At 47.0% G+C, this 12,564-nt stretch overlaps 1 protein-coding gene and 1 long non-coding RNA gene across 2 annotated transcripts in view; both read left to right on the top strand.

Annotated features, from left to right (window-relative positions):
* The first annotated feature begins 764 nt into the window (after positions 1-764).
* Positions 765-2,479, top strand: LOC109300114. Its single transcript, XR_002098127.1, has 2 exons — positions 765-994; positions 1,852-2,479. It is a non-coding gene; the product is annotated as an uncharacterized LOC109300114 (long non-coding RNA).
* A 9,474-nt stretch (positions 2,480-11,953) lies between these two features.
* LOC109300255 (gallinacin-13-like) overlaps positions 11,954-12,564 on the top strand; it is a 3,546-nt gene continuing 2,935 nt past the window's right edge. Inside the window, exon 1 of the mRNA XM_019520921.1 lies at positions 11,954-12,090. Within this exon, the coding sequence (XP_019376466.1) occupies positions 12,030-12,090 (61 nt within the window). The 5' untranslated portion in view covers positions 11,954-12,029. The remainder of the gene's footprint in view (positions 12,091-12,564) is intronic.

The following is a 12,564-nucleotide window of genomic DNA, read 5'->3' as shown; positions in this document are numbered from 1 at the left end:
TCCCTTGCTGCAGCTTGAACCCATTGCTCCTTGCCCTGTCATCTGCCCCCACTGAGAACAGCCCAGCTCCATCCTCTTTGCAACCCCCTGCAGGGAGTTGAAGGCTGCTATCAAATTCCCCCTCGATCTTCTCTTCTCCAGACTAAATAAGCCCAGTTCCCTCAGCCTCTCCTCATAAGTCATGTCCTCCAGCCCCTTCACCATTTCCTGTGCTGGACTCTTTCTTATTTGTCCACATCCTTTCTGTAGTAAGGAGCCTAAAACGTAATTCCAGATGTGGCCTCACCATTGCTGAATAGAGGGGAAGAATCACTTCCCTCAATCTGCTGGTAACCAGATCCTACCAACGCAGCCCAGGATGCCATTGGCCTTCTTGACAACAAGGGCACACTGCTGGCTCATATCCAGTTTATTGCCCACTGTCACCCCCAGGTCCTTTGGTGCCTAGCTGCTGCCCAGCCAGTCAGGCCCCAGCCCACACCGGTGCATGGGATTGTTCCATCCTAAGTGCAGGACTTGGCACACGTCCTTATTGAACTTCGTGAGTTTTCTTCCAATTCGTTGAGGTCTTTCTAAATCCTAGCCGCACCTTCCAGCACATCTACTACTCTGGCAAACGCAGCAGAAAATTGCTTCCGCGTGCCTGGCCACTGAGGCATTGTGAAGTTTCACAGCTGAGATCATCAACTGCCATGAGAAGGAAATGAGAAAGCCAATGATCAGCAAACATGGAGTCAGTCTATATTGTCTGGGTAACACCACTAGGTCAGAACGACCTGACGCGAGGCATTTAGCTGTGATCAGTACACAGGAAACAGGAGTGTGATGAATTCATGCCTACTCCCTCTCTGTATCCAGGATTCAAGCAAACATCCACATAGATACAGAGGCTCTTTGCCTCTTTGGAAACCCCACACTCAAGCTTTGCTCTTCTCCATGGCAGAAAAGAGGATGCTTTGGTTTGCTGCCTTCCTTATACTCCTGGCTGTTCCAGGTAAGGCAAAGAAAACCTAGGCTTTGAGACTGATAATGCACTGGATATAATACCAGTTTGGAGCACCCACGTGTAAGGCTAAGGAGGTGCCAGGAAGACATGTCACTAAGAGCAGGAGTATCCAGGAGCTGGGTTAACTGATGAGCTATTTGAACACGTTTCTCCTGGGCATAGGGGAGGGGGAGGAGGAACGCTCTTAGAAGGTTTTAGAAAGGGCAGAGAGGAGGAGGTGGCAAGGTTGGTTGGGAAGATTATGCCATTTAGAGGTGGCAGCAAAGAAATGTACATGGGACCCCCCCTGGGGGACACCAGTAAGCAGAGTGGTGCTGCAAAAGAGTCAGTGCTGTCTAGTGGGTAGAGCACCAACCTGGGACTCAGGATAGCTGGGTTGTATCCCCAGCTCTACCACTGACCTGTGGGGTGACCTTGGGCCAATCATCTCACTGCCCTGTGCCTCCGTGTCCCCATCTGTGGGTTGGGGTGAGGATAGTGACCTCCTCTGTAAAAGAACTTTTGATCCGTTGATGAAAAGAGCTATCTATGGGCTAAGTGTTATCACATGCTGCTGTGGGCTGGGGAGCTTTGAGCTGGTTCTTCAGTGACTGAGAGCCTCTGAAGCTGCTGGTTAGGAGGTTCAGCTTACTCTCCTCTGCTTGTGAGTTGCTTTCTTTGTAGATGTGTCTCTTTACACACTCACAGAGGCTGACACAAGATCATAGCAAAGTAGGGCTGAAAGGGACCTCGCAAGGTCATCTAGTCCAGCCCCTTGCTCAAGGCAAGATCCCTGATGTCTCCAGGCAGGCATCACCATAGGTTCTGCCTGTGTTTGCCTATCAATGCACCTTTTCCTCTTGCAGGCAATGCCCAGGGATCCAAACACATCTGTAGAACTGCAGGGGGTCAGTGCCGGATGGGAACCTGCCTTTCGGGTGAAGTCAGGATTGGGGACTGTTTTAGCCCCGTAATCCTATGCTGCAAAAAGTACCCAGTGCGCAAGACAACCAGAGAATTGCAAAGAGGTGCCTGATCCTTCGGCAATGGTCTCTTCTGTTCCCCTCTCACGCGAGGCGGCAACTTTGTGTGTTTTGAATTGCGTGCAGTAGACCTGTGTGTTTTCTAAAGGAGATGTTGTGCCTTTCTGTGCTTGTTCTCTTGGCTCTTCACTGCCAGGTGTCAGCTGAGAGTCCATCAGCCCCATATCCAAGCTGCCCATCCTGGCCTGAGGAACAAAATCAGAGCTGCAATGGTCTTCCCTTGGCTTGGAACCTCCCAGGGGGCCAAGGCATGGAGCCACCATGACACGTGCGTGTGTGTGTGTGTGTGCGTGTGTGCACGTGTTTATCCTGATTGCCTCCCAAACGCTGTCACTAGATTACGTGTGTGTGACCTCAGGGGTAGGGAAAGCCTTGTAGCCATTAGCCTCAGGTCAGTGTCCATGCTTCTTATCTTCCTGTGTGGAAAGCAATAAATGTGGAGTTTAACAGAGCAGTCGTAGTCCTTTTGTATGCATTTCCTCCTTCCTCCCCTGAGCAACTTGCTTACAGTCTCACAGCAAATCAGGGGCAGATGTTCAAGCAACACGTGTGTGTGGTGGGACTCCACTATGGGTGCTGGCTACTAGATCACCCAAGAAACAGCACCCTCTCCCTGGAAAATCAAAGCTCTATCACACTAATCACAGTTGCAACAGCCAAGTCTCCATCCCACTCTCACAGTGGTGGTCTCACAGATTTAAGCATCTACCATTCAGAAGGTAGCTTCTCCCAGTCCTTTCTGGGGTGTGCCAGGCTGCGGGCAGAGCTTCTGCTGCATCAGTGCACAGAAAAGAAAGAGCAGGACTCAGCATGTCCTGCTCGAGTAACCCAAGAAGATTGCAATGGCAGGGAATGCTCACCCATTTTTGAAGGATCAAGTGCCGTGGTTCAGGTTGAACCTACTTCTCATTTACAAACGGAAGGGAGTTTGTAGATTTTTTTTAAATGTAGAATTAAAAAGAAAGAAAGAAAGAAAAAAGATTAAAGTGTAAATGTAACATCTTGCAGTTGTCTAAACAAAAGGTTTCCTAGTCTGGTCTGGTTTATTTTGCCAGGTTTTTAGTCACTGATATTTGCCACCACAAATCCAGGCAGAAAAAACTTCAACATGGCAAAAACTCTCATGGGATGAGAAAACTGTTCCTTACTCCACACCCATTGGAAAGGCTTTTATTAGCACTACTTGGCGTTTGTACACACCACAAGATTTCCTGTTTACGCCACTGCAACTGTTCCTAGATCAGGACTCCCTATTATGATGACCTGCTAGATCATAAGTGACAAATTTCACATACCATGGTGCCCATATCTCATGAGCTACCAAACCACAGCCTAGCCATCTCTGCCCTTCCCCCCCCTTAAGTATGACATTCATTATTAATTTTCTATGACACCATGTGCTGTTCTACCACAAGAATAATCTGTTTTTTTATGTCAAACAAAGGGATTTTGGAGAAAAAATGTGTGACTTTTATTCACACTTTGTTCTCTTCAGCAGGAAAGCCAAGTTTCAGTCCAGTAGTCCCTTTCTCTTGAACAAAAGACTACATTTGTTACCATCCACTGAACCAAAGTAAGAGCAAAGAGCAATTATGCCAGTGCTGTAGAGTTCTGACCTGATATATCTCTGAAAAAAAAACTGGTTTTTCCCGTTTGTCCTTTAAAAAACTCCACTTCCAGCCTATTTTTTGCTTCTTTCTCCACCAGTTTCACTGAGACCTCAGCTGACTTCCAGGCATGAGGATCTTTTATCTCCTCTTTGCTGTTCTCTTCCTGGTTTCCCTTCTCCATTGAGATAATACTCTTCTGTCAGAGGCAGCCAACAGATTTGTAAAAGCAGGAATACTACAATTGAACAATAAAGCAAACCTAGTTGCTCAGGCTCTACTCACAGCCAGGAAAATATCACCATTAGACAGGGAACTCCTGGCCCCACTGTATCAACAGCAAACCCTCTATGGACTCCAGAAGGGATGGATTTCCCTCTCATGCAGGGTGTTTCAAAAATGCATACTCACTTCAGCCATCAGGGATACAGAGACGTATTGATCAAGAAAGGTTGATTCTTATTTCTTTAGAAAGCAAGAATTACACTAGCGTAGGTATTCCAGATGTCCACCATTGATAAATAGAGACTCATCGCAGCAGCAAGCAAGAGAACAGTACACATATGTGTATATATATTTTTGAGACACCTTGCGTACAGGAATATGAATATGTTTCAGCAATGTCACAGTCTCAGATCAATTCATTGTTCCCTTAATTTTCCTTAGAGATTGTCTGTAAGCACCACACTCACATACTTTATGTCCTGTTAAAAGGTTTGTAGGTCACAGCCCTGTGGTTGGATCCATACAAGTAAGTGCCTATACTTTCATGCAGCTCCTATGAGGTCGACAGCACTACCCATCAATGCCAGGCTCTATCCTCATGGAGCTGATTGCAGGATGGGACACTTTTGGGCCAAAAAAACTGCAAACAAGTTAGATCAGTTCTGGCCTGGAGCTCAAATTTCCAGGCACAAAATGAGCCTCACTCTCACAGGCGCCGCCTACAAGGGGCCCCTCGGAAAGAGAGTTGTCACCTTGAAATGCATAAAACTTTCCACATTTCCCCCCCTACCCCCCAGCAAAATTAAAGTCTGTGACTATGCTCCCTCTAATTATCGGCCTTTCCCAATGGGAACATTTCTTTTCTCCTGTGTGTATGCAACAGTCCTAATCCAAGTCTCTTACCTGTATTCTTAACCACCGCACTTTTTAGTGCCTTGCTGATGGATTCAGCTTTAGCACGACTCATTTAGGACTAGACTATGAAAAAGATTTATGTAATTTGGGATGAAAAGAGGCACCCTGATGGGATTTTCAAAAGCGCCTAGGTGCTTTCATGCCTGTTGACTTCAACAGGAAGGAGGCACCTTTGCAGAACCACTAGGTACGTACCTGTAGCTTGACATGCCCCAATACCATTAAAAACCTTTCTGAAGGCACTTTTGAACTGCATCTGAACTGTTCCCCTCCTGTGAGACATCACTTACAGCGATTCTCCTCTCCTTCTGGCTTCTCTAATGTAGTTTAGTGTCAGGTCTACCCTCTCTACTCATGGGATCATAAATCAGGGAATCCAGCCATCTCTGTTGACTCTGGGGGTAGGATAAACCTTTTCTTTGTGTTCAGGGAAAGGCCATTTGATCACTCTGCTTATTCGGAGGCAGTTCCTGCTGTGCTGACAACTCTACCTGGAGGACATGGAGACTGAAGACTGGTGGAAAAGCAACAGCATACGCTGCAAAAGGATGTGAAAGGGTCTTCACTAGGAGCTGAAGAAATCTGACCAAAGAAACAGGGCATCAGGAGACATCTGGACCAACTCCAGTAACTAAACTCAAGCTGTTCCACCATGCACCTTAATTAGAAAGAAGTGTTGAGTTTCTCTGATTGGATGTACAGAGTATTGTCTCCCACCTGGACCACTTTTGCCCAAATCATTTAATCTGCGGTGTTGCCAGACTAACACAGTCACTTAAATTGAAGTGATGTTGTTGCCATGATGGTCCAGGAAATGCATGAAAGACAAAAATGCTGTTGGTGAGACCTTTAATTGATCCAAGTTGGTCCAATAAAAGATGTCACCCACAGAATCCCTGCTTCTCGCAGTCTAAGTCAACCTTTTTGCTTCTCCCTTCCCTCCGTGTTCGATTTCAAAGGTACCGTGGTCCTGACGGGCCTGGTAGGCAATAGTAATCTCCGGTGTGCTTCCACTGTCACCAGAGGAGATCCATTAGTGGCAATCATCTTTTTGGGGGGCTGGATTCTGGTTTCACTTATAACAGTGTAAATCCTGTGGAGTGAGAGGTATGGTTGAATTGTAGTTGGGATCAGGATCTGGACCCCCGTTTCTAGAAATGGATACACACGGACACCTGTTTGAGGGGGGCCAAGCAGGAAGACTGAAAAGGAAGCCAGGATAACAAAAGATCTTGACATCTGGTAGCGTAGTTTTAGGTGACGAGACGGCCTAATGGGAGAGTGTGGTGGGAAGGATTTGGGCATACTATCAGTTTGGGAGGGCTGAGCAGCAGCTGTCCATGTGCTAAGACTTCAATTCCAGATAGAAACACCTGGCTCCTCATTGTCAGGTCAGCTGGCCTGTACCCTCAGTCCAGGGAGCTACATCCAGGACTTTTGATACCGTCTCCCACAACAGTCTCACAAGCAAGCTAAGGAATATCGGTGGGATGAATGGACTGTAAGGTGGATAGAAAACTGGTTGGATCATCGTGCTCAAAAGGGCAGTAATCAATGGCTCAGTGTTTAGTTGGTAGGCAGTATTAAGTGGAGTGCCCCAGGGATCGGTTCTGGGACCAGTTTTCTTCAATGTCTTCATCAACAATCTGGACAAAGGGATGGAGGTCACCTTCAGAAAGTTCTCGGATGACACCCAGCTGGAGGGAGTAGTAGATACGCTGCGGGGTAGGGCTAGGATTCAGAGAGACCTCGACAAATTGGAAGATTGGACCAAAAGAAATCCCACAAAGTTCAGTAAGGACAAGTGCAAAGTCCTGCGCTTAGGACAGAATAATCCCTCTGATGACCTGAGGAATGACTCAAGGGCCCGGCCAGGGCTGTCACCCCTCCTCATATCTGCGGGGTAATCCCAGGCTTCACTGTGCTGTTGACAAGCACATATTTGTTGGGTAACTACAGACATTAGTTTGTCATAAGACCTCTGTGAAGCTTGTTTGCTGTTCCCAGGGGACAGTCCAATGTCTGTTTGACGAGGCTAGTGAGAGCCAAGAAGAAAACCTTAGTTTGCTGTATGAAAAAGTGTGCGGTATAATGGAACGACAGTCGGGAGAGGTAAGGCTCTGAGTTGGGTGCCTCAGCTACCAATTGTGTGCATTGTACCCATTGATTGTTGTACAATCCTACCTCACAGGGGGGCTGTGAGGCTACAGGAGGTCCGAATACAATAACCAAAGAGATCCCTTCCAGCCTTACATTCCTATGGCTCCCACTCACACGGCTCCCAGGCCACACATAATGACTGCCTCTGCAAAGCCTAGAAGTGAACACCCAGTGGAAAAGGCATCAATGATATCAAAAGAAAAAAAAAATAGACAGAAAAAGATGCTGATAAGACAAGAGGGAAGCACTGGAGTCAGTCTGTGGGGGTGATTCTGGTGCTTGGGCAGCACTTTCACGGTGCTAAGTGCTATGGGCTCCTGCAATATATGTAATGAGTAATAGCAAATCCCCCTGGGAGCCCAGCAATGAATCAAGACCCTATTATAGTAGGTGATGTGCAAGTCCACAACCAAGAGATCCTGGCATATAAGCTGCCAGGGGCAACAGATGAAGAATTGGAGTGGTCTCATCTGTATGATGACAGCTAACACGGGCGGATGTGCAATAGGGGTAACTAAGCTTCATCTAAACCGTAAGAGCCACTGCGCTTCCATTTCTGAAGCGACATGCCTCTGTGGACTCCAGCTGTTTTGCTGTGCACACGTTCATGGTTCCTGTGCAGTGCAGAGCAGCTGAAGCATGCAGTGCATCTGGCTCCAGATGTGCACTTATGTCACCCATGCTGAGACTGATTTTATGCCTGCTCTTCATCGACCAATGTGTTAATTCAGGGGTGCTCTGCCCCAGACTGGAGCCATCTCATCTCACCCACAGCTCCCCCTGGGTCTGGAAAATTTGGCAGCAAGGGAGTGGTACTAATTAACACTGCTACTGCTCATGCTGCCAGGTTTCCATGTCTCTGTACCAGGTCCCAGCTGGGCCATTCCCACACAGCTGGATCAACCAGGCTATCCCAGCCCATGCAGTTGGATCAGGCTCCATCCAGACCAGGGGCGGGCAATTATTTTGGGCAGAGGGCCGCTTACCGAGTGTTGACAAGCCATCGATGACTGTGTGACAGGCAGTCAGGGGCAGATAAATATTAATTTTCTAAATTTTTAAGGGGCCCCATGAGCCGGATAGACTGGCCTGGTGGGCCGCATCCACCCTGATCCAGATCATTCCCATGCAGCTGGATTGAGCCTACAGATGGGATCTGGCCCATGGCCAACCTGGCACAGCTTATCTAACCCATGGACACCAATGCTTTAAATCACATGAAGAAACAGGGATTTTTCACCAGCGGAAGGACAAGCTATTCCTATGCCCATTAAAAGGACCCTCAGGTTAAAAATCATGCACGTTGTCTCTGCCTCGCAACACCAGAAGAAAGGAGTGTTTGGTGACATGGAGAGGTGGCAGGTTCTGCTGAATGGAAATAATCTTCCACTCACTGTGCAATCAGACTGTGGCACTCACTGCCCCGAGGCCAAGAACTTGGGGCTGGTCCTGCTTTGAGCAGGGGGTTGGACTAAATGACCCCCTCCCAACCCCCATTTTCTATGATCCTTGGTAAAACTCAGCGGGACCGAGAACAAGCACAGCCAGCGGCTTAACAGTTAATATTATCAGAGCTCATGGCTCTGTGTTAGGAATCAGGAAGGTAACTCCACGGACGCCTATTATGCCCCTTCTCACTACCATGGGGGTCACATGCGTCCTCTGAAACAACTGGACCTGACCGCTGCCGGAGATGGGATGCTGCACTCCCTTATTCCTCCACTTCTTAAAATTCCTTCTTAACATGCCCTGAGTCTTAAATTTGAGTTTTTAAAATGGCAAAAAGTTCTCAGTGCAACAGCTAGACTCTGGGTCCTTGCAAAAGTGTCTTCATTTGATGGGGGTGTTTTTTGATCGAGTCATAAGTCGCGGGTGTCTTAAATCCAAGGGCAGCTAATAACCACAGAAATATGGTTTATGGGCTTTGAGTGTGTTCTAGTTTGGCAAGTCCTAAGCTCCACTGGTCCTTGAGGCTCGGGACCCACCAACACAGAGACAGATTCATATGAGAAACTTGTTATGAGCTAGTATGACCATAATCCTTCTGTCAATAAGTCACAGGCTTAAAACAAGAAGAATGGGCATAGTTATTTTTCTAACACTTAATGAATTCTGTAGGGCAGTTTCTTGCCTCACTCAGGGCCCCATCCAAACCCACCGAATTACATGAGATACTCTCCATGGACTTCAATAGAGGCTGAATGAAAATCCAGGGGATTAAAATGCATCACTCAGGGTGTTCAGGACACCAAGGTGAATGAGTAGTGTCTTCAAGATGCAGTGTCTTACAGATAGCTGGGCAGGAGAGAAAAGCTATAGCTGCAATGCAGTCACTGCTATGATACCCCTTGCATAAACATACCCAAGCTTGTTTTAAGGTGGCTATCTTAGATATTGCTAGCAGGATGGGTATGGTAACTTGGAGATCAGCCTGGGAGAGATGCCCAGGTACCTCTCCCACTTCTTGGGTGGGGTTGGCAGTTTGCTCTGGGCTCTGCCATAGATAAAAGGTTAGCAGAGCCCCGGCTAGGCAACTGCAGTGGTGACATACCCATAAAGGGCAGGTCAGCTTGTTCTACCCCTGAGCAGCCACTGGACTGTTAAGTGCCCTACATCCACTTGTGATCGTGGACACATCAGGAAGACCCACATTTTCAAACTAAGGCCTGAAGTCATTCACCTTCATCCATGTTTGGGGGGGGGGGTTGTACTCTGCACCTGGCGGTGTCATGAAAGCATAGTTATGGTCACCTATAGCAATGAAGATGTCAGAGCAGAGGTTTTGGCATGGGCCAGCAACCCATGTAAGCACCCAAGGTGCCTGCCTGGGCTTATCCAGCCCTCACTGAAGCCATTGCCACTGCAGCTTTACTCCTATTGTCTACATGTGACCACAGGGTAGACGTTTCAGCACAAGGCCTGATTTCCAGACATGCAGAACCCTTCTCACATAAAGCAAACCGCCTTTATAACCCATGCCCCTTAGGTCAACCGAAGCCTGCTGAAGTCAATTTAAAAATGCACCTTGACCTTGGGCTTTGGATCACAGTCCTAGTGAGAAGTCTCAATATTAATTTCCCTGCCAGCCTCCCACTTCCCCCATTCAGGGGACCAATGTCCAATATGTAAAGCACAGGCTGGGATTTGTGAACAGCAGGCTCTGAAAACTCTGGAGACTCAAGGTAGCTGATTCACTGAACAGCTTCCCACCCAAGGGTCAGACGTCAACACCGCCTTCAAGCAAGGCAGAGGTGAGCATGGATGTGCCTGGACTACCACTGTATAGCTTGCAGTGTTAATTGATTATGTATGTGGACAAGGTTGCCAGTCCTCTGAGCAATTATACTGGCTGCTGCCAGAGTAGCTCAACTCGGCTGGCAATGGGTATCCATTTTGGCTTCATCCAGCAGAAACATGGTGGCCACTCAGTAGTCTGGCTTTCCTAAGTGCCTAGCAATAATCGAGCTACACAGATGTGTTGAATCACCATCTTTTCCCCATTGGAATTGGTTTTACCCATATTTCTATTTTAAAATAAAGCCTTCCAAACCTGAAAGAAGCCTCTGAAATACTGTTGATTCTCTTTTTCTCCCCCCAAGTTGATCCCCACAAATCCAGGTGCAATCTTGGCCTGCTTGCCCTGATCTCTGATTAAGTCAGGAGGTCCCATCTAGCCCTTTGCCCTGTGTTCCTGTGTCTAGCCAGGAAAAGGCTTATCTGCATTGTTTGATGATGATGCTTTTTTCATTTGGCCTGGCTGTTTTTTTCAACACTGGCCCATCTCCAGCTTGCAAATAAAAGGCAACAGAGGCAGCTTGAAAAGGGGGAAATAAATCCTTGCCTGTGGTCTTTCTTACTTTCCTGTAAATGTTTTATTTCCTTTATTATTATTATTATTATTATTATTATTATTATTATTTGTGGGGGGTTAGTATATTGACATTCAGCTCTCCAGCTAGAAAATCAGTAGGACACAATGTGAGTGCTCTAACTCCCCTCCCCAATGAGTCTCAGAGTTTCTTTCCCAGTAAAGCAAGTCCCAGCTCATGAGAGGAGACTCTGAGAGTTCATTAAAATAAAAGTGGAAGTTTCTAGCAGACAAGGTTCCTTGGGTAGATGTGATATCTTTTATTAGACCAGCTAAATAGTTGGGGGGGGAAATGTTCCTTGCAAGCTTTCGGCCACTAACACCCTTCTTCAGGCCAAGGGAGAGTCTGCTGGCATTTGTGTGCTCTCCTGGGTAGAATAGAGGCCAAAATGCAAAATGCAGGTTGGTGAAAATCCACATGCACGGCAGTGAGGTTTTTGCATTCTCACATTTGCATTTTGCAGACCTGCATTTTGCATTTTGGAGAGCACACAAATACCAACAAACTCTCCCTATGCCTGAAGAAGAGCGTTTGTGCCCATAAGCTTGCAAGGAACATTTTTTTCCAACTATTTAGTTGGTTTAATAAAAGATATCACATCTACCCAAAGAACCGTGTCTGCCTATATCCTTAGACCAACACGGCTACAACCAACAACCCTGAAGTCTCTAGCACACATGCTTCTAGAGAAATGCTTCAAAAAGTGACCCCATGACATCCAAAGGACAGAATTCAATGTGTTTTCATATATCCTTTATTCAGATTCTTGCGATTTTTTTTACACCAATGTCCTGATTTTTTCATGGGGAATTTTTGCGCACAAAACTCTGATACTGCAAGTACCGTGTACCCACGGAGAAAAAATTGGGACTAAGAACTGAGTTCCTGTCACCATCGGCTGAAATATAAGTACAGGACAACTGAATTGTGCGCTCTGTCCCTCAAGATCTTTGTGACCTGAAGTGGCTTCAGTTCCGGCCTGTGGCTTTTATTTTGTTGATAAAAATCTTTGCTTGTTTTCCTGCTGCTGGTACCTCCAGGATGAAACCTTTCCCTGGGGCCACTGTTTGCTGGAGTGTCGAAATGCACCTGATAGTGGTCTCTCCTCATCAGGAATGTTTTGCAAACCCTCCAGCCTGTATAAATCAATAGTCTTCCCATCTCTGTCTGTTTGTTTCCATCGTCCTGGGTGCTGCTTCTCTGTGGTGTGATCTGCCCTTCAGCCATGAGGATCCTTTACCTGCTCTTTGCTGCTGTCATGATCCTTTTCCTCCAGGCTGTTCCAGGTGAGGTAGAAAGATTTAAAGGGAGTGTATGGGCCTTGGTGGAGGGGGAGCAGAGATGTTTTCATGCTGCGGCTGAGAAGAATTAGACTGGGGTCTCTGGGGAAGATGGAGCACCTGGGATCCTCCAAGCAAGAAGCTACTGCATGAAATATTCTGCCAGGGATGCCTTTTGAGGACAAAATCTTCAAAACCCAATCAAAGGTATTAGCAGCTTGCAAAAAACTCAAGTTGAATCCTGACGCTCACTTCACACTATTCTGACTGTAAGATGGGGATAGTGGAACCAGTTTAATACCCAAGGGTGTTAGTTTAATAGGGGATTAGTTCATCAAAGTCAGTGGGATTATTCCAGTGACCTTCAGATCAGTTCTTCATCTCAGATGGAAACTGCATAGGAAGCATCGCTGGGATGGTCGCGATGGTGTTGGATACAATGCATGGAAACATCACTGGGATGGTCGTGATGGTGTTGGG

This window comes from Gavialis gangeticus, unplaced genomic scaffold (genome assembly GCF_001723915.1).
Source record: "Gavialis gangeticus isolate Ggan-Ray unplaced genomic scaffold, GavGan_comp1, whole genome shotgun sequence".
NCBI lineage: Eukaryota > Metazoa > Chordata > Crocodylia > Gavialidae > Gavialis > Gavialis gangeticus.
This window is presented reverse-complemented; position numbering and strand designations above follow the sequence as displayed.